The sequence below is a fragment of the Castor canadensis genome, chromosome 7 (genome assembly GCF_047511655.1).
Source record: "Castor canadensis chromosome 7, mCasCan1.hap1v2, whole genome shotgun sequence".
Classification (NCBI taxonomy): domain Eukaryota; kingdom Metazoa; phylum Chordata; class Mammalia; order Rodentia; family Castoridae; genus Castor; species Castor canadensis.
The window spans coordinates 159,256,974-159,283,131 of record NC_133392.1 but is presented as its reverse complement, the minus strand read 5'-3'; the positions used below and the strand labels follow the sequence as shown (position 1 = coordinate 159,283,131).

Below are 26,158 nucleotides of genomic sequence, written 5' to 3'. Positions count from 1 at the left end.
ACTATATTACAAAGCAGTAACAATAAAAACAGCATGGTACTGGCACAAAAACAGACATGAAGACCAGTGGAACAGAATAGAGGACCCAGATATAAAGCCACACAACTATAAGCAACTTGTCTTTGACAAAGGAGCTAAAAATATACGATGGAGAAATAGCAGCCTCTTCAACAAAAACTGCTGGGAAAACTGGTTAGAAGTCTGCAAAAAACTGAAACTAGATCCATGTATATTACCCTATGCCAAGATTAACTCAAAATGGATCAAGGATCTTAATATCAGACCCCAAACTCTAAAGTTGATACAGGAAAGAGTAGGAAATACTCTGGAGTCAGTAGGTATAGGCAAGAACTTTCTCAATGGAACCCCAGCAGCACAGCAACTAAGAGATAGCATAGATAAATGGGACCTCATAAAACTAAAAAGCTTCTGTTCATCAGAAGAAATGGTCTCTAAACTGAAGGGATCACCCACAGAGTGGGAGAAAATATTTGCCAGCTATACATCAGACAAAGGCCTGATAACCAGAATATATAGGGAACTTAAAAAACTAAATTCTCCCAAAACTACTGAACCAATAAAGAAATGGGCAAGTGAACTAAACAGAACTTTCTCAAAAGAAGAAATTCAAATGGCCAAAAAACACATGAAAAAATGCTCACCATCTCTAGCAATAAAGGAAATGCAAATTAAAACCACACTAAGATTCCACCTCACCCCTGTTAGAATAGCCATCATTAGCAACACCACCAACAACAGGTGTTGGCCAGGATGCGGGGAAAAAGGAACCCTCTTACACTGTTGGTGGGAATGTAAACTAGTACAACCACTCTGGAAAAAAATTTGGAGGCTACTCAAAAAGCTAAACATTGATCTACCATTTGATCCAGCAATACCACTCTTGGGGATATACCCAAAACAATGTGACACAGGTTACTCCAGAGGCACCTGCACACCCATGTTTATTGCAGCACCATTCACAATAGCCAAGTTATGGAAACAGCCAAGATGCCCCACCACTGACGAATGGATCAAGAAAATGTGGTATCTATACACAATGGAATTTTATGCAGCCATGAAGAAGAACGAAATGTTATCATTTGCTGGTAAATGGATGGAATTGGAGAACATCATTCTGAGTGAGGTTAGCCTGGCCCAAAAGACCAAAAATCGTATGTTCTCCCTCATATGTGGACATTAGATCAAGGGTAACACAACAAGGGGATTGGACTTTGAGCAGATGATAAAAGCGAGAGCACACAAGGGAGGGGTGAGGATAGGTAAGACACCTAAAAAATTTGCTAGCATTTGTTACCCTTAACGCAGAGAAACTAAAGCAGATACCTTAAAAGCAACTGAGGCCAATAGGAAAGGGGACCAGGAACTAGAGAAAAGGTTAGTTCAAAAAGAATTAACCTAGAAGGTAACACACACGCACAGGAAATTAATGTGAGTCAACTCCCTGTATAGCTATCCTTATCCCAACCAGCAAAAACCCTTGTTCCTTCCTATTATTGCTTATACTCTCTCTACAACAAAATTAGAAATAAGGGCAAAATAGTTTCTGCTGGGTATTGAGGGGGTGGGGGGAGAGGGAGGGGGCGGAGTGGGTGGTAAGGGAGGGGGTGGGGGCAGGGGGGAGAAATGACCCCAGCCTTGTATGCACATATGAATAATAAAATTTAAAAAAAAAAGTTACTTGTGGCTGGTCTGAAGGTAGTGAGTTATCTCAATTGATTGAGATATCTGACAGTTACAGATACAAGTCCTTATTTTACACTTCCCCCTGCTCACTACTGCACTTGGCTAGTCTTTAAAATAAATAAATAAGTTACTTGCTAAAAAACTTACTTGTCCAAGAGGTATTCATCTGAATGGCTGATGTAACACATTGCAAGTGCACGTGGCAGAGAATGGGGGAAGGCAGGCATGAAGGAAGATCTTCCTGAATAGTCATGTTTTACAGTTTGATTTCAGACTTCTGTCAATGTTCTTAGCTAATTTTTTAAAGCTAAACTGTACTGGAAACAAGCAAGTCTTGCCGAACATCAAGTTGGAGGTGTAACCACCAAAGGAGAATCTTCTCAGTTAAGTTTGAAAGCCGGGACCACCAGGATTGGAGAAGTGCCTCTCAGAAGTCTTACCCCATGGAGGCCTTGTTCTGAAATACACAGCTGATATGACCAGTGGCATTGGGTCAAAGAGCTTTGACCATGTGGACAGCAGAGTGGCTCTACTCAAGAGAGTGAGGCCAATAAGTAAACATATTGAAGAGAACAGGAGCTGGGCTTTTGCCAGCAGAAATGGACATGATGGACATGTGGAAAGACAGCAGGAACAAGCCCTGTGGTGACTAGTGTTGGGGAAAGTGGTGTGAGGCCAGGGTCTTCAACCACACACAGATTTCTACATGTCATACATCCATGATATGTACAAGTGTGTGCGTACAGGCATATACACTCCTGGTCTCTGCTAAGTAGCAGTGACAGCCAGTAGCAATGAGAGTGCCTGGCCTGCAGACCTTGATTTCTAAGCTTCATTCTGCATTGCACAGCTAAAAGGAGCTGTAGCTAAATGGCCGATTTCTGAAATGGGACAGGGAAATGCAAAATGAGCCTGGAGCTCCTGGTTGTACCAGGCAACAAGGAAATGTCCACAAGACAGGAGCTACAAGATGACTGTGAACAACAAAATCAACAAGGAGAGCAACAAAGTGAATCAAGCAAAAAGTCATAGTCAATAGAACACAGGGGAACAAAGGGATGGAGAAGTGAGTGCAATCACAAATGCAGGATAAAGGCATGACTGGCAGATCACCGGGCGCACCAACACTGATTTAGGCAAGACAACCAGCAAGCACTAGGAGCTACTGGTACAACCTTGAGGAAGAACAGGATATCTACATGGTCTCAAAGTATCTCCTGACAATATACTGAAATACTTACTCATTACTTTCTAATTACAAAGGAAAAATACTTAATAAATTTTACAGGGATGAAGTTTGGCAAGGGGTCATCTTAATTAAATGAAAAAGTTAACATTATCAGTAACAAGACAAATTGACATTGTGTTCCTCCCGGTGTGGTATTCTGAGAAGAACAAAAGAACACCTATTGTGTTCCTCCTCCAAGAGCACAGCTTGTGTCTAGTCACAAGCACACACTAGACAAGCCACACTGAGAGCACTGCACAGGATGACTGGCCTGGACGCTCAGCACACCCACAGCCAGAGAGCAGAGGATGGTGGCAAGCCAACCAGGATTGGCCAGGGCTCTGGAAGCCTGGGTTGGTAAACGACTGAGCCATGGGACATCAGAGGAATGTGAATGGGGCCTCTGACAAGATCACCTCAATGGCAAGTTCCTGATTTTCACAGTTCCACATGCTCAGAGAGATGAGCACTAAGGTTCATGGCATAGGGGCGTTAGATGATAACTCACTCTCAAATTGTTCAGAAGACATATAGAGGAAATGAGGGGAGGGGAGAAGAGGGGAGGGGAGGGGACTAACTAACTGGGAAACTGGGGTTAATTATATCTGAGGATTCTTACAGATTTTCTGTAGGTTTGACACTACTTCAAAAAATTCTAAAGGCAGAGGAGTTAACTTGGTAAAGATGGGAGAACAGTTTTAGCATCTAAAGAGTAATGCCTGCCTAGAATGCGATCTAAATACAAAACCCATGAGTTCACAATGAGATGCCAAAAACCCCAGCTGTCAGATTTCCAGGCCATCACTAGCTGTTCTGAAACTTGATAAATAGAGGAAATGAATCTGACATTTCTCTTGACCTTACAGGACAAAGTATGGTTCAGGATGGCCAAAATGCCAACAGAGCAAGTTCCTGTTTACAGACAAATCCCAAGTCCAATTAGAGGATGGGAATTTCTCCATTTTCCACCTGATGGAGTAACAGGCACAGGCCATGGCCCTCAGGATGGTGGGTAGAAAGCTTGTAATGGACATACCAAGCCATCAACACCCAAGCACAGCCATTCAGACAACTAACCAACGTGGCCTCCACGGTGACTCGGGCAGCCCACACTCACGGCAACTCCAGCAATGGGGACAGGGACCTTAACCCTAAAAGGCTGACAATATCAGTGAGAAGCCTATGCACCAGACAATGCTGGGGACTTGTGTAAATTCAGGCAGTGATGAGGGTATGTGGGCAGGATTTTTAAAACTTCTTATCTATTAGAATAAATACATAAAGAGCAACTATGGGTAAACTAATGAAATTCTGGGGATTTCCCCCACAAAAGTCCAACTTCATGTGAAGGGATCATTTTGACAGAAAGATTATTTTAAAAGAAAACATCTGAAACCTTATTTGAACTTCCCTTGTCTAAGTTAAGCCTCCTGAAAACACAGCTGCCATTAACCAGCAAGGAGACAGACTGTCCAGTCCCTTAATATCAAAAAACCCAGAGTCTTCTCCACCCTCCCACAGCAGCCAGGCCCTCACCCTGCTGCTCAGTTGGTGTATGAAGCCATGTCTCTGGGAACTCAGCAAGCTTCCTGGGGGCATGTGAGAATGAACCTCATCTCTGCCCCATGGATCTGTCTGTTGACTGTCAATTCACTTGCAGCAGGTGGAGAAAAGTATTCCTCCCACCAGTTCTGGAACAAGGATGGGATGGCTGGGACTTCCCACACATGGAAGGAAACTCCCACACCAGATTTAGTCCACAGTATGAAATAAAGAACAGAGACATAATTCTTCCCGTAAAGGCAAAGACCTGGCCCCATATGTAAATAAAATAAAGCAAGCTTTCACTGGCTATGGGGCATTGTGGGCACAGGGGTTGGGACTGTGGCCACAGTACAACTCAGGAAAATGGCCCTTGGGCTGCCTCCAGTCAGGACTGCACTCAACTTAGTCCTTAGGACAGCAAGGGAAACTAAAGTTTGTTTTTTACTTTCAAATTAACAAAATGACATTTGTCTATCACCACCACCACCACCACCCCAAAAAAATCACTTCAGAAATTCCCATAAAAGGATAGTGCCTCAGGTACTCCTAAGAATGATCTACCAGCAGGCTGTTGATAGGTGCATACCTTACAAACACAGCCTTGGGGAAGGAAGGTGCTAAGGGTTAACTCTTATTTCCAGGAAGGACCTCTCCTTCCATCTCATATACAGACACACACACACACACACACACACACGCAGGGAATGATGAGGGGGGTGAGGTTCATGAAGTGGTCGGATGCCATGACAGCTGTGCTTCATGTGCTTCAGTGGCAAAGCCACCAGGACCACAGGCTTCATGCCCAGAGTTGGAGCTGCACAAAGACAAGTTGCCAGGGAACCATGTCCACACTGGACACCACATAAGCTGTGCCAGAGTCTGGCCACAGCTGTCACTGTCCTGCTGGAACATAAAGAAAGGTGCCTTCAGGCCCCTGTCCTACCTGACCCCTTCCCTCCAGGAGAGCAGAGAGGGAGGTCACGGTAAATGAGCTCCAGGGAACTAACAACACACTTGGCTCAGTCAGTCTGGAAACACTCACTGCAAGGCCATGGGACAATGGCCGTCTTCCTCTGCTCCCTTTACCTTGGCATGTTTTGTGGGCATGGCACTCCACTTCCCAGGTGACCGAGTGTCCGTGCTCTTCTCAGAAGTCAGCTCGGCAGAGGCCTATGAGAAACGGATTAGTACAGGGTCAGAAGGTAGTTTCAGTGAGTGACCAGCATTCTGACACTTGGGGCTAAGAGCTCCTGGGTGTCACCCTGTTTACTCTCAAGCCAGCCTGTGGACGGCAGGGGTCACTGAACAGCCTCACCCACAAGACAGGAAGCAAGGCTGTTATGAGCTCATTGAAGAGCAGATCTGGAATGGTCCACATCTCTGCCTGGAAAGAGCCAAGGTCTGGTCTTGGCCACTTCCCTATGGCCTGTTTGGAGCCAGCCTGATGCCTGAGAGCCTCTAGGAGTTCCAAACCCTCATACGTAACGATCATCATCCTACAGAACTGCTCCTGAGGTCAGTGAGAGCCTGAAATCCGTGTGCCCCCCCACACTGCCACCATCACCACAAGCACATCTGGCGTGTGCATTCCCAGCCCCTCCATGTTGGTTCTATGTAGAGAAGCACATGATGCAGAGAGAAGGGGCCAACCAGAGACTGGAGAGAGTGAAATGCTAGGGCCTTCAACCCATTGACTCTCCAGGCTTACAAAGAGAGGAGCCCGCTCAGCCTGCCCCGACACCTGCCAGGTGGGAAAAGAAGGATCTGGACTGCCTTGCCAAGCACAGGGTCCAAGCACTTTCTGAACAACAAGGGGGCAAATGAGGACTGAGCCTCGCTACAGATGGGGATGCTGCAAAAGCAGGATCCCCTTTCATCAATTAGCCAGATGAAATTCCCTGTTGTGCCTGCACCCAGCACCTGTGTTGGAGCTGGTGGGCCTGCAGAGAAGCTCTGGTACTTGAAGGGGATGTGGGTAGTCTCCCGGGGGCGCAAGTAGAGCTGGGGGGCCAGGCTTCCATGCAGGTGGAACATGTCTTCCTCTAGCGGCGTGTGCAGGCCAGCGGCATCTTTGAAGAACCTCCACTCTTGACTGTCTAGGATGATGCTAGAAGGAAGGGGACCAGTGGTAAGGACCCATGCTGTGAGGGGAGGCATCACGCCACCCCAGAGCTGTCTCAGGAGGGGACAGGTGTCAACAGCTCACCGGACATGCAGCTCCAATTGCACAGAATTGGGCGGGGATTGGGCAGCTCTCACCTGAGCTCAGGGTTGTCAATCTCGATGGTCACTGTGTGCTGCATGTTGTAGGGGTTTTTAAGCGCAAACTCGAAGAACTCAGCTGTGCCCGGCGCGGCATAGAGTGTGCGCTGTGTGGTGATGGCCAGGCTCAGCACACTGGCAATGCTCTCGGCTTTAGTGCGCTCCCGGTAGGCGTTGATGACTTGCAGATCCCTCGAGTGCTGTGCACGGACACTCTGCTGGGCCTGCCAGACATGAGAAGCCACCTGGGTGGAAGGTCAGGCACATGCTCCTCCCTGTGGGGCTTGATTTGCTGACCTGCACTCCCCTAGGATACCAAGATTCTTCTAGAAAATCACCTCCCCCTTCCTTGACCATGTGGTGGGGAAACCGGTCCACCCTCACTCTGGGGGAACAGGAAACAGGGCATATCTCCCCCTCCATGGGGAAGTCTACACAGACCCCCACAGAGGATCTGCCCTGCATGTTCCTGAGACCCACTTCAGTCAGGGGGAACTAATTCAAATAAAGAACAGCTACAAAACTAAGCCCTAGTGACAGGGCTCTGCTGAGGTCTCCAGGAGATGTCAAGAACCTATCGATAACCACAGAAGGGGGATATCCAACAGGAGTGAGATGTGTCAGTGTGCCGATCCCAGCATCCAGATCCCCTCTCACTCCAACAACCAGCCTTGGCAAGGCTTGCCACTTCCTGCCTCACGTGCCCTGAGAGTCAGGGGGCTTCAACATAGGCGTGATTTATGGCTTGTTTTCTAGTGGACTTTACATTAAAAAGCTGTTTTACAAGACCAAAAGCCTAGAAAGGGCCTCTTTCATGCCAGGAAGCCCTGGGTTGCAATTACCCCAAGATCCACTTAGCCAGGACCTACAAGCCTCCTACCCAGCACTGAGGAGGCTGAGACAGCAGAAAGGGAGGAGAAATTGTGATTTCTTCTTAAATGATTTTGATCCTGGCTTTCCAATGCCCAAGCACTCCCAGGGAGCTGGAGTCGGAGGGCACAGAGGCCTCCCCGGGCGTCTGAGCACTAGAATCTGTCTGCACAGTGGAGCTGCCAGTTGGGCACAATGACCCACAGCATGAGCCATGTGTTAGGATGAAGGACAGAAAGGAGTGGCTTTTCAACCCTGCAACTGGCACAGTGCACTGTTTTGACTACCGAGTAGAGGAACCGCACCTATCTGCCCACCATGAAGCAGTCCCTAGAACAACACAGTAGCAGGCTTTAGGGAATGGCCACTTGCAGCTGGGCACAAGACTGACCAATGAGACTGGCTTTCCCAGGCAGGACACAAACAGGGCCATTCCTCAGTCTCCCGGGGTCTTGATGGAACCTAGAGTGGTGAGGGGCACTGTCTTGCCCGCTCCTATCTCCGTAAATCAGAGGTGACATTTTAGCCTCCATCGGCTGGACTCATAGCTTATTTCTTGTTCAGTTCAAAGCCCAGACAGATGGTGAAGGTATCTATGGGGCTTCTCAGTCCCCAGCAGTCAGCATGTCCCATCAAGGTCCCAATAATGACTCAGGGATGGGCATGTTACCCAGTCACAGCAGCGAGACCATGAGTCACTTGCTGGAACTTCTGGAAAGCAAAGTTCTCTCTTCCTTAGCACCTGGCATGATATGACAACACAAACCTTGGAACTAGTCACTTGGCCACAAGCCTGGAGCTACTGGTATGTCACCTGGGGAGCTGGAGACGGTGGGGAGGACCTGCCCAAAGTCGGCACCACCCTGGAACTGTGCAAGTGCTACATCAAAAGGCACAGTGGTTCGGGACAGCTGCTAAGCCTGCAGTGGTTAGCTGGGCCAGGAAGCACCCACTGTTGCAGGCCGCTGTGTGCTAGGTTTTCTGTTTGCTGCAACCCACCAAGGTCTCTCCCAAGGAGGCCCACCTAGGAGCCCTTCTTCCCAACCTAGGCTCCATAGAGAAGGTGGTCTCCATACAGCCTGCAGATTCACATATGCAAGTCTACTGCAGTCACTACAGTGACTACAGTCACTACAGCCGATATCCTGAGTACGGAGTACCCAGCAAGCTAAGTGACCCCATGAGGAAGGTGATGCACAGAGGGACCAACTGTGCCCAGACACTGCAAGAGTTGGGCATCAGGCAGGTTTCAGGCTCCCTAGTATTTGCTCCCTGCCTACAAGCCATATGACCTTTCTGCCAAGAAGCCCTGTGACACATGGCCTCCTGACCAGTCTCCTCTCCCTCCAGCCAATGCAGACTGCTGCATAAACAACTCTGGGGGGGGGAAGAAAAGTCCAGAGTTGTTCACTTCCCTGGTGCCCAACCTTCAGTGCCTGAGACTGTCCTAGGAGTCAAGGAACTTAGAATACATACTGAGGACTAGGCAGGGGCATGGCGAGCCAGCTCAATAGTAGCACCACTGAAGTTCTCTTTCTGAGCATAGGCTGTGATCGTTTCTCTAAAAGATGGTCGTGAAGGCTCTAAAAGCTAAAGGAATCTCCACATACTTGACAGATCAAATTACTTTCCCCGCAAAATTCTGTAGGCTCTACAGGGTGCGGTGGCTCTTGCTTGTAGTCATAGCTACTCAGGAGGCAGAGATTGGGGGGATAGCAGTTCAAGGCCAGCTGAGGCCAAAAGTTTATAAAACCCCTTCTCAACCAATAAAAGATGGTATGGCAGTACTTGCCTGCCATTCCAGCTAGGCAGGAAGCATAAATAGGAGGATCATAGTTCAGCCTGGACTGAGCATAGATGCAAGACTCTATTCATAAAATAAGTGAAGCAAAAAGGGTTGGTGGCCGAAGTGATAGAACACTTTCCTAGCAAGTGTGAGGCCCTAAGTTCAAACTCTAGTACCTCAAAAAAATAAAAAACAAAAAAATCTGCAGACTGTCAACCCAGAACATCATGGTGGAGAATTTTCTTGTATTCAGTGATCCATTAACTTCCAAACCCATTGCTGTGTCCCAAACAAGGGCTCTGGGTTGCAGCTTTCTCTGGCACAGCACACAAGAGGGAACTGGCCACACTGGTAGTAAGGGCAACACAACACCATGGCTATCCCACTGAGGACTTGCTATGTGCCAGGCCTCCCACTCTTGGGAACCTATGACAGCTGCCAGAACCAAAGCCATCCACAGCCTGCATGGTAGCGAGAGGGATAGTGTGCACAGAGGCAGCAGAAGCCCCACTAGAGCCTGATCACACTGCCTCTCCTTTGTCCTCACTCCATCCCACCCACCCGTGGGCTCATGCAGGCCTCACTCTGTGTCCTCTTGCTGGGCCTTCTTCCCTTCCCCATCAATCTAAACTGACTTGTTCTCTGCCTTCCCCACTCAATCTCCAGTCTGTGGGTGGGGGCCAAAGCTTCTCCATCCCTGGACACACCACGGGCCTGGCCCCAGCAAAGGCCAAGCAGCCCCGGCTGACACAGGCTTTGCCTAGAGGTCCTCAGAGGCAGCAGCTGTGGCTGTGTAGATCCAGACACCTGCTAGCCTTACTATGACAGGAACCCTGAGTGCTCGTTCCCAACGTCCCTGGGCCCCTTTCCTCTGTGAAGCCATGAGGCACAACCATTCTCTCATTGAAGGATCTATTCAGATGCACAGTCAGAAAAGGGGAAGTCTAGTGCTGAAAGTGACCACACTGACACCCAAGACACCAAATCTCTAGCCCCCAAAACCGTGGACCAAAAGCACCTGCAGCCTTCTTAAAAACACAGACTCTGAGCACCCAAAAACCAGCTGGAATCAATCTCCAGCAAAGCCAAAGAACAAGCTTTTCTTTGGGAGTCAGGGGTGGTGTTTGTTGTTTTTTCTAAGACAGGGTCTCACTATGTAGCCCAGGCTGGTCTGGAACTTACAGTGTAGTGCAGGTTGGCCTTGAACTCATGATCCTCCTGCTCCAGCCTCCCAGGTACTGGGATTACGATCCTACATCACCATACTTAGCTCAAGAACCAGTATTTGTTTTTATTTTGGCAGTACTGGGGGCTCGAACTCAGGTGTTCTACCACTTGAGCCATTCCACCAGCATGAACCAATCAGCTTTCCTTAAAACCTCTCTTGAGAATTCCAACCTGAAAATTGCTCCTGGTGGCTCAAAAGTCCAATTCTGTCCTTTCCTGAAATTAGGATTTGGGAGGAAGGTGAGACAGCTTGCAACTCCTTGGTCTCACAGGGAGACTCCGCAGACTGGTGTGGTGGCAGACCCTTACCAGCATGTTCATCCTGCGGCCACTGGGCTCCCCTCTGGACTCCTGCAGGCGCACAGACCTCATCCTCTCCAGCTTGCGTCTGCGGACAGTATCAGCCTCATGGTCCATGTGCCGGGGGCCCTGGCCAGCTCGAGTATGGGTCAGCAAAATGGCAGCCAACTCACTGTCCACATCAGCCAGCTTCTGTGCTTGGACCACATTTTTTCCTGCTTAAAGAGTCAAGGAAGGGGTCGGGGTCGGCGTGTGGAGACTGTGCTCTATGAGCACTCAGTGATTGGGCCCACTTTGTTCTGGCATGGCGTTCCATGGGTTTTTTGGTAGGTTCAATCTATGTAATTCTAAGATGCTGATAAAGATGGCAACCTCACAGACCAGTTCCTTCTTTTGTAGGGAGGGTTTAAGTTGAACTCAGGGGTTCCTCTCAAATCAAAGGAATTCTGATTCTAGTCATTAGATTTGCTGAGTTAGTCACACATTATTTTCCAGGGAAAACTCATGTGCTCAGAATTTAAAGGGCCCACCAATGTCCTTACCCAGGACTGTGCCCTCAGCTCAGAAGCAGCCTCCCAGGGAGCCCCGTCTGCAGGGCAAACACCTCTCGGGTGCATCACAACACTGGATCTTCAACTCAACCCTGTGTGTGGGTGTCACAGGCCCAAAGTTCAGATGAGGAACTGGGGCTCTGTGGGCTGTGCCCCTTGGCTGGAAGTCTCCCTACCTGTCAGAGGCAGAGGGAGTTCAGACCAGGCCTGGCTTCAATGCTGCTCCCAGCTGCCCCTGGGGTACCTGAGACCTAGAGCAGCCAGTCTCCTTTGGGGTACTTCTATTCAAACCCTGAACCCAGTAAGAACCGTTTAGCAGAAAAGCAAAAACTGAACTGGGCCAGGCACCACAGGCAGGAGGGAAGCTACCTGTCCCTCCTTCCCACAGAACTGGACTAAAGGTATCAGTGGGACTATGCTCAGTGACAAGGCCATGTCACAAGTTCACACATGAGGTTCCCTAACAGTCACCCAGTTCAGGCAGAGCAAGTGAAAGGGGCACCCCAACATAGGACCTGGGACTCCCACCTCACAGGCACCACCAGAATTTCCCAGGGAAACTGTCACCAGCATGGGCTCTCAAACATCAGTCTTGCTGACGTGCTCCATATGGGCAAAATGTTTTCCTCCCCTACTCACCCACCACTCCCTCTGTCACAAGGAAACGTGCGCTATTTCCAAGTTCTACATCATCACTCTGTTTTAAAGCCATTTAATTGGTTTTCAGATACCACAGCTAGTTAAGATGTCTTAAAGGACTGACCCAAAAGAGCACTTCGTGGTGTCAGGGCATGACGTGAGGAGAAAGCAAGCCCAGCTGGAATCAGATCGGAGCCACTCATGGCTCAGCCCAAGTGGAAGAACCAGGGTAGGAGCAGCCACCCAGATAGGGTTAAAGGCAAGCTCAAGAGTTCCAGCATGTTATCATTCCCTGGTAAATGGATGGAATTGGAGAACATCATTCTGAGTGAGGTTAGCCTGGCCCAAAAGACCAAAAATCGTATGTTCTCCCTCATATGTGGACATTAGATCAAGGGCAAACACAACAAGGGGATTGGACTATGAGCACATGATAAAAGCAAGAGCACACAAGGAAGGGGTGAGGATAGGTAAGACACCTAAAAAACTAGCTAGCATTTGTTGCCCTTAACGCAGAGAAACTAAAGCAGATACCTTAAAAGCAACTGAGGCCAATAGGAGAAGGGGACCAGGAACTAGAGAAAAGGTGAGATCAAAAAGAATTAACTTAGACGGTAACACACATGCACAGGAAATCAATGAGAGTCAATGCCCTGTATAGCTATCCTTATCTCAACCAGCAAAAACCCTTGTTCCTTTCTATTATTGCTTATACTCTCTCTTCAACAAAATTAGAGATAAGGGCAAAATAGTTTCTGCTGGGTATTGAGGGGGTGGGGGGAGAGGGAGGGGGCGGGAGGGGGTGGGGGCAGGGGGGAGAAATGACCCAAGCCTTGCATGCACATATGAATAAAACAATTAAAAAAAAAAAGAGGTCCAGCATGTGTCACTTCAACAGATGCCTTCCTGACCCCGGGACCAGCGCTGAAGTTTCAGTGTAAAATGCAGATCACACCTGCTAAGAGGCAGAAAGCACCTAGAACCTTCTCAAAAATTTTGTATACCTTTGTTTCAGAGCCCGTGTAAGATGGGCTCTCTCACGGATCCCTCTATCCCCGCTTCTGTTCAGGGAAGGGGCCATAGGGCCTGACGCCAGCGGTCCTTCTCCAAACAGGTAAACAGATGAGCATCGACCTCAGCATAAGGACCGAGTTTCATGAACAGCCTCGGCCTACCCCTGCTGGTATACTGGCTATCCATCACTCTTAGTGGTCACAGGGACCCTCTGGGGATGAAGATGCACTGAACCCAGGCAGGAAATCAGGCTCTAGTCTACCCTCACCTTGCTGACCAAGTTGCCTGACTTCCCTTGCCTCAATGTATCTGATGTTAAATGAGGAGGCTAGCCTAGAACAGACTTTCAACAAGTCTGAATCATGGATCTCCCTGAAAGAAAGTACAATTCTGCCTAGTCTAGATGTGTGGGAGCCCAGGCCTTACAAGATGGTGCTCAAAGGCCCTACCCAACTCTAATAAGCCATAACTCTGGGATTCCCTCCCAGAGCCCCAGTTCAAGACCAACAGAGTCACAGAATGTCCACACAAGGCAGCAAGCAGCAGTTTGAGATTCACAAAAGACAGACTACCACATCTGGGAAAACACTACTTCTGGGAGCACTTCCCACTTTCACTTCAAATGACAAAAGTTTGCATTCGAATCTGTGGGATCTTCAGTTTTAAGGGGACAGAAAGACTTCAGAGCATCTGCACTGGCAGACCAAACCCAAGTCTTTCTCAAGTTCTATAATCAGTTAGGAAAACCAACAGGCAATCTCAAGTTCACTTTTAAAAATCAGTCTATGTCTGCCTTGACCTTTTCCTCATGTCTTCCTCCCCTGTACAATCAGCTTAAGATACAACAGCACTGGTGCGATCCCCATTTTCCTATGAAATAGCACAGCCTAAGGTGCAGCCCAAGGGAACAAGGTGGGTCATCAGGGCAGGCAGATCCCCAGGACCATTGTCAAGGGCCTCAAGCTGGACACAGATACCATCTGCCCCAGACACTGAGGGCTATGAACAACACCCTGCACACAGGCTTTTGCCTTAGTCCACCCCACCCAGCACTCACCACATGGGGCCCACCATTTCAACTCACGTCTTGGGCTTCCTGGCGTGAGGAGGCTGCCCCCAGAGAAGTGGCTGGCTCCAACATTTGAGATGACCCGAGACCTGGAAGGTGGCAAGCTGGAACCTTTCGTTCTCCGTTCACCCACATGACCTGAGTGAAAGGTGTCCACGTGAGACAGAGACCAAAGGGGAGCTGATGGACCAGAGTGCCCTCCCTGTAAGAAGCCCCAGGCTTCAGGTGCCACCTATACCCTCAAACCTGCTACTGACCCCCAGCAACTGCCTCTCCATTGAGTATGTCTTGCAGCAAGAATGGTGGGCGGGAGCTTGGTTCTTTTTGAACTCTTTCTTCTCCAGGGTGGTACCCTCCTGCCCACTATGGGTCTCAGTGGATTCACATGCAGTTCTTACTTCTGAATCTCTGGACCTCTTCATGAAACATATCTGACTGCTAACCTGAGCCTTTGAAGGACAAACCGTTCAAAGATAGGCTTCTATATGCACAAGCACACCCAAAGGCAAAGAGCCTCTGCATACTGGAGTCCTCAAGGAGGTGCTTCCCTGACAGAGGCCTTTGCAAAGCAGTGGTTTGGCCTCAGGACAAATGTGGCCCCACTGCCCTCCAGCAGAGCCCAGAGAACCTGGCATGTAACAAGAGTCCAGGGAAACAAGATCTGCGACGGGCCAGGGGCACACTCTCTGTGGGGACAGGACCCCGCAACTTCCACATGGACCTGACTTCCACTCGGGGTGAGGCAGAGCACAGCTAATAAGTCATATGGACCACCCCCAGCAGCAGAAGAATGCATGTGCCATGGTTGCCCCAACTCACCAAGGTGTCTGCAGGCCTGTGAGTCCTGCCATCTTCTAGGAATATGCTAGCAGCAGAACCACTGTAGGGCTCCCCACCTCTCTACACCCCTCCTGCCAGGCTTTCTTGGCCCCAGGAGAACCTCGGCCTCTTCTCAGCTGTGGCTGCTGTGGGCTCCTACCCCAGTGGGGCTGCTGCTTCCAGGCCAAGCTCCGTGCCAGGCACGTTCACACATCCACACGGGCCACATCCTCTGTCACCAGGCTCTCCTGCCACATCCTCTGTCACCAGGCTCTCCTGCTGACAGAGGTAGCCTTTTCATCTCGGCTGCCTAACAGACACTTCTTTCTTGAGAAAGGATCTAAAGTGAGATGGACACAGGGTGCCATCCTCCCACAGAGCACACCAGGTCTTCAAGCGGTTCTCAACAGGCACCTCCCCTTCCAGACCTGAGGGAACAGTAGCCTGAATTTCTAACTCTGAAATAGAGCTAGTGACCCCAAACACATTAGGGACATGGCAAGAAGACTGGCAAGGGCAAAGGTCCCAACATAGGGCAGAGAAAGGCAGAAACAGTAATTGTAGCAACCACAGAAGACTGAAGCCAACTCCAGTCAAAGTCTAGAAGAGGTCACTGTAGTGAGCAGACAGGCCAAGGCCATTTCCTCAAAGAACTCATGCTACAATCACTTTGAAAGGGTCTTCGCAGTGGTTGCTGGTAATCCTGGCTCCTGCTGGGCTTCTCTGCTGCCTCTACTGCAAGCCAGAGCCATTTCCTGGAAGTCAAAGTTCTGGAGGGCACTGGTGCTCAGCTGCCTTCTCCAGCTACTGTGCAGGTCACATAGAGAATCCCTGCTTGGAGCCTACCCCAAAATCTCCCAAAGCACACAGTGCAGTCAAAGGTGGGGCCAAGCCACCTGCTCAGCCTGAGAAATCCACTCTCACAGCCAAGTATTGGCTGCCATCACCTCTACTGGCCCAATGGCAGGGCTGTCCAAATTGGGGCAACTCTTTCTAGGGGAAGTCATTCTAGCTTGCCTATTTCCCTCTGTTCTTTTTCCTTCACTCTGATGTCAGGTCCATGACATGCAAGAGGACAGCAGTCTTGGCCACCATCTGCTCAGAGGTCCCTGCCGCATGTCCACAGATACACAGCCATGGCTTCTCCTGTGTGTCCCACCCTGTGCTGCCACATAAGCATCTGAACAGAGCTGCTCCCAGCTCTCCTCTTCTGAGAGTCAGACTCTTTTTCTCAACCAGCCACTGCTGTTCCTGTACTCTTCACAGGGCATTCCAGTCTCCGCTTCAAACCAAACCCAGTGGCCTCCGACCTGGGTCTGCAGAATACATTCTTCTCACCTCCATGGTATCCATTTTTGACCCTGAGCAGTAGCTTATGAGCTAAGTCTCATGGCCAAACTTATCTTCTGAGGTCCAGGAAGAAGTGAACCTCAAGGCAAGGTGGGTACCCTAACACTGTACCACTGCACTCGCTAGTCCTCCACTGCTGTGGCAAGGTGCAAGGGCAAAGGCTGCAACAAGTATGAACAGTCAGTGTTCTCCAAGAGCTCCCAGGCTGAGAGGGGACAGCAGGCAAACGTGGCCGGCAGTGAGGATGGGACAACAGCAACCTCCTCCAGGCCCAGCGCCAGAGTTTCAGGCACTGACAGGCATGGTCCAGGACCCTAGGCCCTGCTGCTTTCCATGTAATAGGCACAGGACATACACCACCGAGGACCCCAAATACTTCAGTTTCCTGCCCACCAGCTCAGAGCTAGTCCATGAGCCCCTACCTCATTTCTTTTCACATGAATTCACTACAGGGGTCAGAAGCTTGTAGAGTGATGTAACTTGACAGGCTCTCAGTCACATCCTGAGGACCAGCTCCAAGAAAGAGCAAGCGTCACACCCAGCAGGTGGGCACATAGCACCCCTACCCACTGTGAGTTGGCAAGAGATCCATCCCACACCTGAGAGGAACCCGATGACTCCATGCGTTTTCTCAACCACCTTAATATCATGGCCGTTCCATCACAGGTGAGGAGGCCTCTGGACCACCTGCATCTGACTGAGGTGAGCACTGGCCTATTTTAAGCCTGGTGACATGCACCTAATAGGCAGAGACCATGCAAGTTGCTCCAAGCTCAAGATCAGCCCACAGTGGGCTGGCAGAGTGGCTCAAGAGGGAAGAGCACCTGCCTAGCAAGTGTGAGGCCCTGAGTACAAACCCCAGTACCACCAAAAAAAAAAAAAAAAAAAAAGATCAGTCCACATAGCCCATGGGGAGGGTGACAGTCATTCTTGGAGCTCAGGCTCACAGAATGGATGATGGCAACAGCTTCAGCAGTGAGACCAGCAGAAGCACACGGTCACTTCATGGATGAAGGATGCTGTAGGGCCTCATTTCCATTTTCTCTCACTGTCTTCATACTTAAAAGAGTGCTGATGTGTTGAAGGGTAGGAAAATAAACTGGGTGAGCTGAACTCAAACTTACACACTTTCTCAAGGTAGGGGGCAGGTGCCAAGGTGCTGTTTCATCAGGGCATAATCTGCCATCTGAAGTTGACACAGATTCTTCCACTTCAGTGAGACTGAAGGTGACATCAAGGACCAACACATTTTCACTGTGACTGAAATTCCCTCCCAGCACGCAGGGCTTCCCACACAGCCCCACAGCAAAGTAAAGCACACCACCACTAGGTGTCAGCTCTATACTTGGTTGCTTGTCTAAGTCAATCACCACTGGCTGCCTTTGAAGTGTGCACTTTGCTGTCATACCTCCCTTCAGAACACAGAAGCTCAACCTGGGAACATCTGCCCTGACACCTGCCTCCCTGAAAGGCTCCTACAGGAGGGCTTCAGAAACGATCCCTGGCTCCTACCTGATCCCTCACTGACCTATCTCACAACCATGATCACCGGGTAAAAGAAAACAATGCAGGTCTTGCAATTCCCACATAAGGAAAGCTAGCAGGAAAGAGAACTGGAAAGAGGCTGCTGAAAAAGTCAAAGGGCCTGGGAGGAGAGGCCACTGAGCAAGATCCTAGGATTCTAGGAGTCCTGGACTAAGATGGCAGACACCCACATTTCTGTTGGCACATCTCTGTCAGCAGCACCAATGTCCTTGCTTGACCTCCAACTGGAACATGTGCTGTGAATGCAGCCAGCCAGCTGCAGGAACTAGGCCGAGGCGGAGGCTTTGTCCTACGGCTGTCACCCTGAAGTCTCTCATAGCCATCATACAATTTGCTGCCACATGCCTGCTACACCGCATGGAATAACCAATTTTATAAAGAAATGAAGACCACATTTTTTTTCTGAAAAATGCAAAATTTACCAAGGAAACCCAAGCACAGCGGAACGCACATGTGGTGCTGTGTACAGCTCGTGTCCTCTGTCAGCAGTGCTCCCTCCCACCACACACACAGGAGTCCCTAGAGCTAGCTATCTCAGACTCTCCCATGGGCTTATCTCTCCCTTGCAGGCAAAGTATGAAAATGACAATTTAAGATAACATATAATGGAACCCATCTTTCTTCTGAAGATAAGATTTTAAAACCTGGAGTCACTGCACATTTGTGGGCTGGTGAATTAAACATAAAACTAACCACTGTGGTCTCAGAAGCAGGGTACCTCCTGCAACTCCCCAGTTGCATAGGCTCTTAAATCATGTCTGCTTCTCACATGTGGCTCATTTATTTCTCCAGAACCTATTTGGTTTTGCTGTTTCCACATTGTCTATTTTCCAGGCTGCCTCGGATTCTACATTTGTAAACAAACAGGCAGAAACCTCAAACCAAACTTAATAAGCCGTATGTTGTTTCTCTGCCGCTGCCGCTGAGGCTCTGCTGACCCATGCTGTCGGCACAAGGTGGATGTGGCCCATGGGGCTCCAGATTTAAAATAAAAGCTGGATTTTGAGGAATGGAAAAATCCCTAACAAAATGAGAGAGTTCTGAGTCCCATCTTCGCAAACTCGGCTCAAGAAACCCCAATAGCTGGCTTGTTGTGCTTCCTATTTTGCCAGAATAATTCCCCACCTTTCAGAGAACCCTATAGGCAAGGCCAGTGGGTGTGTGGCTGGCCCTACAGAGTCCCATACTGGCCTCTACCCTGGGGTGGGCATGAGCAGACACCTGGCCTATGCCTTGATGCCTCTGCCCACCGGCTCCTGCCCCATCACAGCCCCCAGTGGAGCCTCTGAAAAGGACCAGGCTCCTCAGCCTCAGCCAGGCACACTCCCAACACTGGCCCAGGCACAGGTGAGCAACCACTAATACAATGTCACAGTGCTCAGAAGAAATACACTTCTCACTCCCTATTCCTGAGCTGCATGGAAGTTTTGGAATGTCTGTAGGCTGGAACTCCAAATGAGAAATTCCTTCTGGAACCTTGAGGATAGTCACAAAGATGACCCATGGGCAGCATCAAGAAACATAATGCAGGCAAACCTGAGATGACTTATGCTCTCAAATCCTGACCAGAAGTCAGGAACCCAATGCTTGGTACCAGGCTCAGTGGCTGAGGTCAGGCCCTCAAAACCATGCTGATCTGAATCTTGCTGAATTTCTACCAAGTGTGTGATGCCCATGGTGCAGCTGTCCCTCCCACTCTTGCTGGATAGATGAGCTGTCACTGGAGAAATGGTACAAAACCAGGCAAAGGCTCTTACCCACGTTGGCCAAGGTCAGGTGCAGTCGACCCTTCACCACCATGTGGACACCGATGGGTTTGATGCTGCCAAACCTGGCCACATCTCCACTCACCACCATCATGTCCTGTTCATACTCAGTTGCCACAATCTCAAGCTCATGTGAGACCTGCACAGCAGGACGCCCTTGGCGGAGGAGATGCTGTGAAAGGGAGACAGTGCTCAGAATACGGGGTCTGACAATGGCCACTTCCGGGTGGCCTACAGAAAAGCAGCTCCCAACCCAAAGAGAAAGGCTCCTGAAGAGGCAGAAGGGAAAACTGTGAAGGTCAGAAACCTAAGGAGCCTAACCACATACCACATCGTGGGGAGATGGGGTAGAGGCCAACTCTTTTCTTTTTTCTTGGCTGTACTCAGGTTTGAACTCAGGACCTCATGCTTGCTAGGCAGGTGCTCTACCACTAGAGCCACAAAGACCACTCCTGTGTTTGTGTTGGGTAGTTTCAAGATAGGGTCTCACAAACTATTTCCCTGGGGCCTCCTGATCCCTGCCTTCCTGAGCAGCTAAGATTACAGGTGTGAGCCACCAGTGCCCAACAAGGCCAACTTCTTAAAAGCTCATGAGGCTCTCCATGTCAGGCTAATGCTGGCCAGGGCAGAGTGAGCAGAGAAGTCCCAACCCAGGACAGGCTGAGCAGGACTCTCTGTACCACATCTTCTGCTTTTCACATTTTAATCCTTAGTCTTCTGTCTGAGCCCACATGCACATGAGGCATGCTGGAGGATGGCAATGCAATCACAGGCTCTAGACCAGCCTGGACTTTCTCCACTGTGTGGTCTTGAAGTCACTGGCCCCCTTTGGACTACAGCTGCCTCACACGTAAGCAGAAGAGTGGGGCCAGATGAAGGCCCCAGCTTCTGCATTCTCACATCTTTCCTATAGCAGCAAAAGCTCCTGTCTCTGGGAGTAGAAACATGCAGACCTACGCCATCCTGATGGGCCTGGGCCTGGGCCTGGGCCTGGTCTCTAGCCTAGCAATACATCAACTCCACATAGCCACAGCTCGGGAGCCGTAGGTGCCAGAACACAGGAGACTCCTTTGGAGAATGGAAATAAATTTAAGAAACGATGTTCGGCCTCACTAGGAAGCAAGGGAGCATGAGTAAAGCAAGGTATCTCTCACCTGTCAAAACTGCAAGGATGGTTACAAAGGCACATGGCACCCAGGATGGCCTTCTGAGTCCAGGCACTGCAGTCACTGTTCTGCCTCCTCCCCACCTCCACCCCTCAGCCGTAACAGTTCTGGAGACACTGTGCAACAGATGCAAGGGGCCCCCATCCTCAACCCAGGAGCTGTAACGATAACTTTAAGCTGGCCCTCTGGCGTGCCTACCCTGCATGCAGAATACTTAAGGAAAAAACCCCAAGAAGAGGAAGGAATGGACGACTCAGTAACAGTGTAAGAAGAGAATGGACACCCATGATCAGAAAGAGCTAGAATCTAATTCTAACCGGAGTTAGAATTAACAGGTAACAGGAACCTAGTAACGTTTTCACACTCAGGAATTCCTTCCATCCTCAGGGCCACCTCTGAGGTCTAGCTCCCAGCACCACAGTGACGTGACGAGGGAAACCTGGCATCTGCCCTCAGGGAACTTATGTCATCACCTTCAAGGAACTAGAAGGTAATGGTGCAGGAGAAGAGCTCACCAGAATTTAGAGCTCACTGAAGGATTTAGGCTTGGTGGGGAGCTTGTCCTTTCAGAGGGCAAAAGACATGGCACTGTTTTAAATTAATGAGAAGCATTCCGGGGCTGGGTGGTGACAGCACTATGGGTCTGTTCCGAGGGAAGACCACTACCTTCATGTGGACAGCAGCAGATCCTATGAGGAGCAGGGAGTCTCCATCCCAGACATCTATCTGAAGGGTCTGTACAGCCAGGTAGTTGATGAACCAGTGCTGCTCACCAGGTTTCAGAAAACCGGGGCCCACCATGTACCTCAGCTGGAAACCAGGAGACGCTGCACAAAAGAGGTTCAAATGAGTCCAGAAGTAATTGTACTCATTTATCATCTGTACATGTTGAAGAGGTTTCTGCTTTGGTCATGATTACTGATTTCTGTTTCTGTCATGGCGACAGGTAATAAACACATTAATCAAAACCATCATAAAATATCCAAATTAACAAAACGAAGAGTTGTGTGTAGAAGGCTATGCTTCCTTCCAAAGTACACAGTAAGATCCCAAAATAAGATTCACACTTTCCACCAAGTCCTTGTAAAACAGCCATGATGGGTGGGAACAATGACCAGAGGAGGCTCACCAGAGAATTTATTATTCCGGGCACACAGAGTTTAAGAAGAAAACATAGTCTACATCTGCTGTCAAAACTTGGATATTTGCATAGACACATACACACACAGACACGTGTGCACATGCACGCACAGAGACACATGCATGCACAGACACGCACATAGAGACACGTACACACACACACACACACACACAGAGCTGAATCAGAGATGGAGTTTCAAACCTGCCATGCCGCAACCCAGAATCCCTGGCCTGCCCTCATGCAGGACAGAGAGCACCAGCCCAGTGGGCTCACAGGCACCTCCTCTCTGAGGCCGCACATGCCTATCAGGCTGAGCAATGCAAACTGGGCTGCAGTCCCTGCCTTCATCTTCCTAAAATAACACTACCATTAATTCTAAATTGACAAAATGCCACTGAAATCACCATTAGTTAAAGAGCAGGGAACAGTCATGCTGAGAAACACATTCAAAATGATGTCTTCCCCTTTCTGTCAATAACAGTAACAATATTTCCGAAGCACCCACAAGCAGAACCCTCACCTCTGGGGAAGAGGGGTAAGTGCTCAGACGCACACTGGGCTGAGCTTCACATACAGTTTGGCATAGTTCCCTTCAATGAAACCATTTTTGGCCACTTCTGTCCCACGATATTGACCACAGACCAACACCCCATCTGCTCCCCTTAAAACCAGTTATGTGATGTTAGTGGAGGGGGTGACATGGAGATAGGACACAGCCTGAGACCTTGCTTCCAGTCCTGGGGGCCAAGGTGGACTGGTCCCAGGGAAATGGAACAAGGGCCTCTGCTTAGGCCTGGCTCTGGCCACAGAAGAGTGTAAATTTAGAGGTAGCTTGGCTCACATGGTGGAAAGGCAAGTACAGAATGGGGACAAAGACAAAGGAGGAGCTGGCAACAGATGTCATACAGCAGGCAGGCATGTACCTTATGGCATCTCAGAGGTGACCAGACCAAGCCACCTCCAACCCCAGTCTGGCCCCACCAGGAAGCTCTAAGGACTCAAGAGTCTGTGGCATCTGATTAGAACTCAGGACATACCCACATTTAGATGGCAACACTGTGTCGGCTTCCCATCCTTCTCAGAGGTTCAGTGGGCCCTGGAGCTGACCATGAACAACAATGCTAGACCTCACCACCACTCCCATCTGCTACTGCGGATCTAGGCTGCAAAGGAAGGCAAAGCAAAGGCCCTCCTCCATTCAGGCCAGACCTCTGCAGGACACTCTTCCCACTCCCACCTCAGCCTCTCCTACACACAGGCCCAACCAGAGTCCTAGGGGCCCCTGAGCTAGCTGGACCCCTTCCTTCTTCCCTAGCCAACTCTTCCCAAAATCCTTGGGTAAACCTCTATGCCATCACCACAACACCTCGCCAGCTGCCAGTCCCCAACAGTACCATCAATCCACTCAACAAACTGGCTGTGCCCTGCATCCCCACTGGCATGGCTCTTATGACCTGGGGTGGGGGCTACTACTGAATGCAGAGCAAGCATGCACTGAGTGCTCTGAGGGATATGCAGAAACAGGGCCGCCTGGTGTCGAGGTCACAGGGTGCTCAGAATAGGCCTACACCTCTTCCCACTACACGGAAGAGTGCTGCACTCCTGTCCATTCCTGATCCAGCACGTGACAGCACTGCCAAATCACGTACCCATAGAACCTTATGTGGTCCCCACCCACTCAGACCGTGGTGACACCAGCTAAGTGGTGCACTAAGAACAGGCGTGATGAGCCTGGCATCTTCTTCCCCAAGCTTGTGGCCTCTGTTCCCCACAACTCCATGCCTGATCTGCTGGATCCTCGTGGCCTCCTCATCCAGCTCCATAGCCCCATGACTAAATCCAAGCCCAGGTCTGGGTGGATGCACTTTCCTCTGATTCAACCCCACCCTCCATCACAATTCACAAGTACATACTGCTCAGCGCAAACAGCCACAGCTCCCTTGGGTGTCAGAGACTTTACAATACCAGAATCGAGAACTCAGAGTAAAGAACTGTACTAGCAATGACAACCTATGCACCAAGTGAAGCAGGAATCCAGAGATGCAGGGAGATGGGTGAAAGCACAGTGATGACAGACAGCTACTTTGCACTCAGAGGCAGACCAGTGGACAATAAGAAGAAGGAAGCAGAAGACCAGAACAGCTAATCCATCTGCAGATACATATTGAGCACTGTGTTCCAGTAATCGAGAGCCTCTTTCCAGGTGCATTTTGAACATTAATAAAACACAAAATATATCAAGCTGCAAAGCAATGTCCCATAAATAGAAATAGAAATTTCCCATAAACTAGAAATTTAACAAATATTATTCTCTGATCACAACACAGTAAATGAGAAATTTTAAAATGTTCAAAACAAACTCATGACTTAATCATAAAATATCCATGTTAAAGGACAAAACACAACCAAAAAAGATCTTCTAGAAAATGAAAATAATGAAAGAGGGTGTGATGCCTCACATCTATAATCTTAGAAATTCAAATGGCCAGAAAACACATGAAAATATGCTCACCATCTCTAGCAATAAAGGAAATGCAAATTAAAACCACGCTAAAATTCCACCTCACCCCTGTTAGAATAGCCATCATCAGCAACACCACCAACAACAGGTGTTGGCGAGGATGCGGGGAAAAAGGAACCCTCTTACAATGTTGGTGGGAATGTAGACTAGTACAACCACTTTGGAAAAAAATTTGGAGGCTACTTAAAAAGCTGGACATCGATCTACCATTTGATCCAGCAATACCACTCTTGGGGATATACCCAAAAGACTGTTACTCCAGAGGCACCTGCACATCCATGTTTATTGCGGCACTATTCACAATAGCCAAGTTATGGAAACAGCCAAGATGCCCCAGCCCTGACGAATGGATTAAGAAAATGTGGTATCTATACACAATGGAATTCTATGCAGCCATGAAGAAGAACGAAATGTTATCATTCGCTGGTAAATGGATGGAATTGGAGAACATCATTCTGAGTGAGGTTAGCCTGGCCCAAAAGACCAAAAATCGTATGTTCTCCCTCATATGTGGGCATTAGATCAAGGGCAAACACAACAAGGGGATTGGACTATGAGCACATGATAAAAGCGAGAGCACACAAGGGAGGGGTGAGGATAGGTAAGACACCTAAAAATCTAGCTAGCATTTGTTGCCCTTAACGCAGAGAAACTAAAGCAGATACCTTAAAGCAACTGAGGCCAATAGGAAAAGGGGAACAGGTACTAGAGAAAAGGTTAGATCAAAAAGAATTAAGCTACAAGGTAACACCCACGCACAGGAAATCAATGTGAGTCAATGCCCTATATAGCTATCCTTATCTCAACCAGCAAAAACCCTTGTTCCTTCCTATTATTGCTTATACTCTCTCTACAACAAAATTAGAAATAAGGGCAAAATAGTTTCTGCTGGGTATTGAGGGGGGGAGAGAGGGAGGGGGCGGAGTGGGTGGTAAGGGAGGGGGTGGGGGCAGGGGGGAGAAATGAACCAAGCCTTGTATGCACATATGAATAATAAAAGAAAGATGAAAAAAAAAAAAAAAAAAAAAGGACTGGAGGAGTGACTCAAGCAGTAGAGCACCTGCTTTGTAAGTGGGAAGCCCTGAGTTCAAACCCCAGCCCCACCAAAAAAAAGAAACGCAAACATCATAACTGGGCACCAGTGGCTGATGCCTGTAATCCTAGTTACTCAGGTGATTGAGATCAGGAGGATCGTGGTTCGAAGCCATCCCAGGCAAATAGTTCTGCATTTAAAGTATTGTTATGTCTGTAACTTGCTTTCACACAGTTCGGGGGAAAGATTAATGGATAGCTGAAGCAAGTATTCCATAAGGCACCGATGTGGTTTCTGGAGGTGAGGACTCATGGAGTTGAGGCTCCTGGAGGGCACGGAAGAAACAGGACCCAGTAACAAGGAGACTGATGAGGTCGTGCTCTGTGTCCACACAGAATGGCTGTCAGTCTGATGGGTAAGCTCTGGTCTGGAAGATGGACATATTCTTCAGAATGGGTCTTGGCTGACCCAAAATTCAACAGCTTCAATTCTTACACTAAGAAAGAATCCAAAAGACAAAACAGCAAGAGGAACATGCTAGACTGAGTCCAGGCCAGGAAATAAAAAGGCAGGCAGGCACCAAGCATGTGTTGGAAAGCAAGGACCAAAGCAAGCAGATCAA

General features: G+C 49.1%; 1 protein-coding gene across 4 annotated transcripts in view; it reads right to left on the bottom strand.

The window, feature by feature from the left end:
• Nphp4 (nephrocystin 4) overlaps positions 1-26,158 on the bottom strand; it is a 120,441-nt gene that overhangs the window by 11,242 nt on the left and 83,041 nt on the right. For 3 of the 4 annotated variants that reach the window (XM_074081512.1, XM_074081515.1, XM_074081513.1), the window contains 7 exons: positions 21,508-21,668; positions 19,667-19,847; positions 14,211-14,333; positions 10,932-11,140; positions 6,737-6,963; positions 6,398-6,584; positions 5,564-5,647 (listed from right to left, as the gene is read on the bottom strand). In XM_074081512.1, the coding sequence (XP_073937613.1) occupies positions 5,564-5,647; positions 6,398-6,584; positions 6,737-6,963; positions 10,932-11,140; positions 14,211-14,333; positions 19,667-19,847; positions 21,508-21,668 (1,172 nt within the window). The remainder of the gene's footprint in view (positions 1-5,563; positions 5,648-6,397; positions 6,585-6,736; positions 6,964-10,931; positions 11,141-14,210; positions 14,334-19,666; positions 19,848-21,507; positions 21,669-26,158) is intronic. The other variant, XM_074081514.1, reaches the window with a different exon arrangement.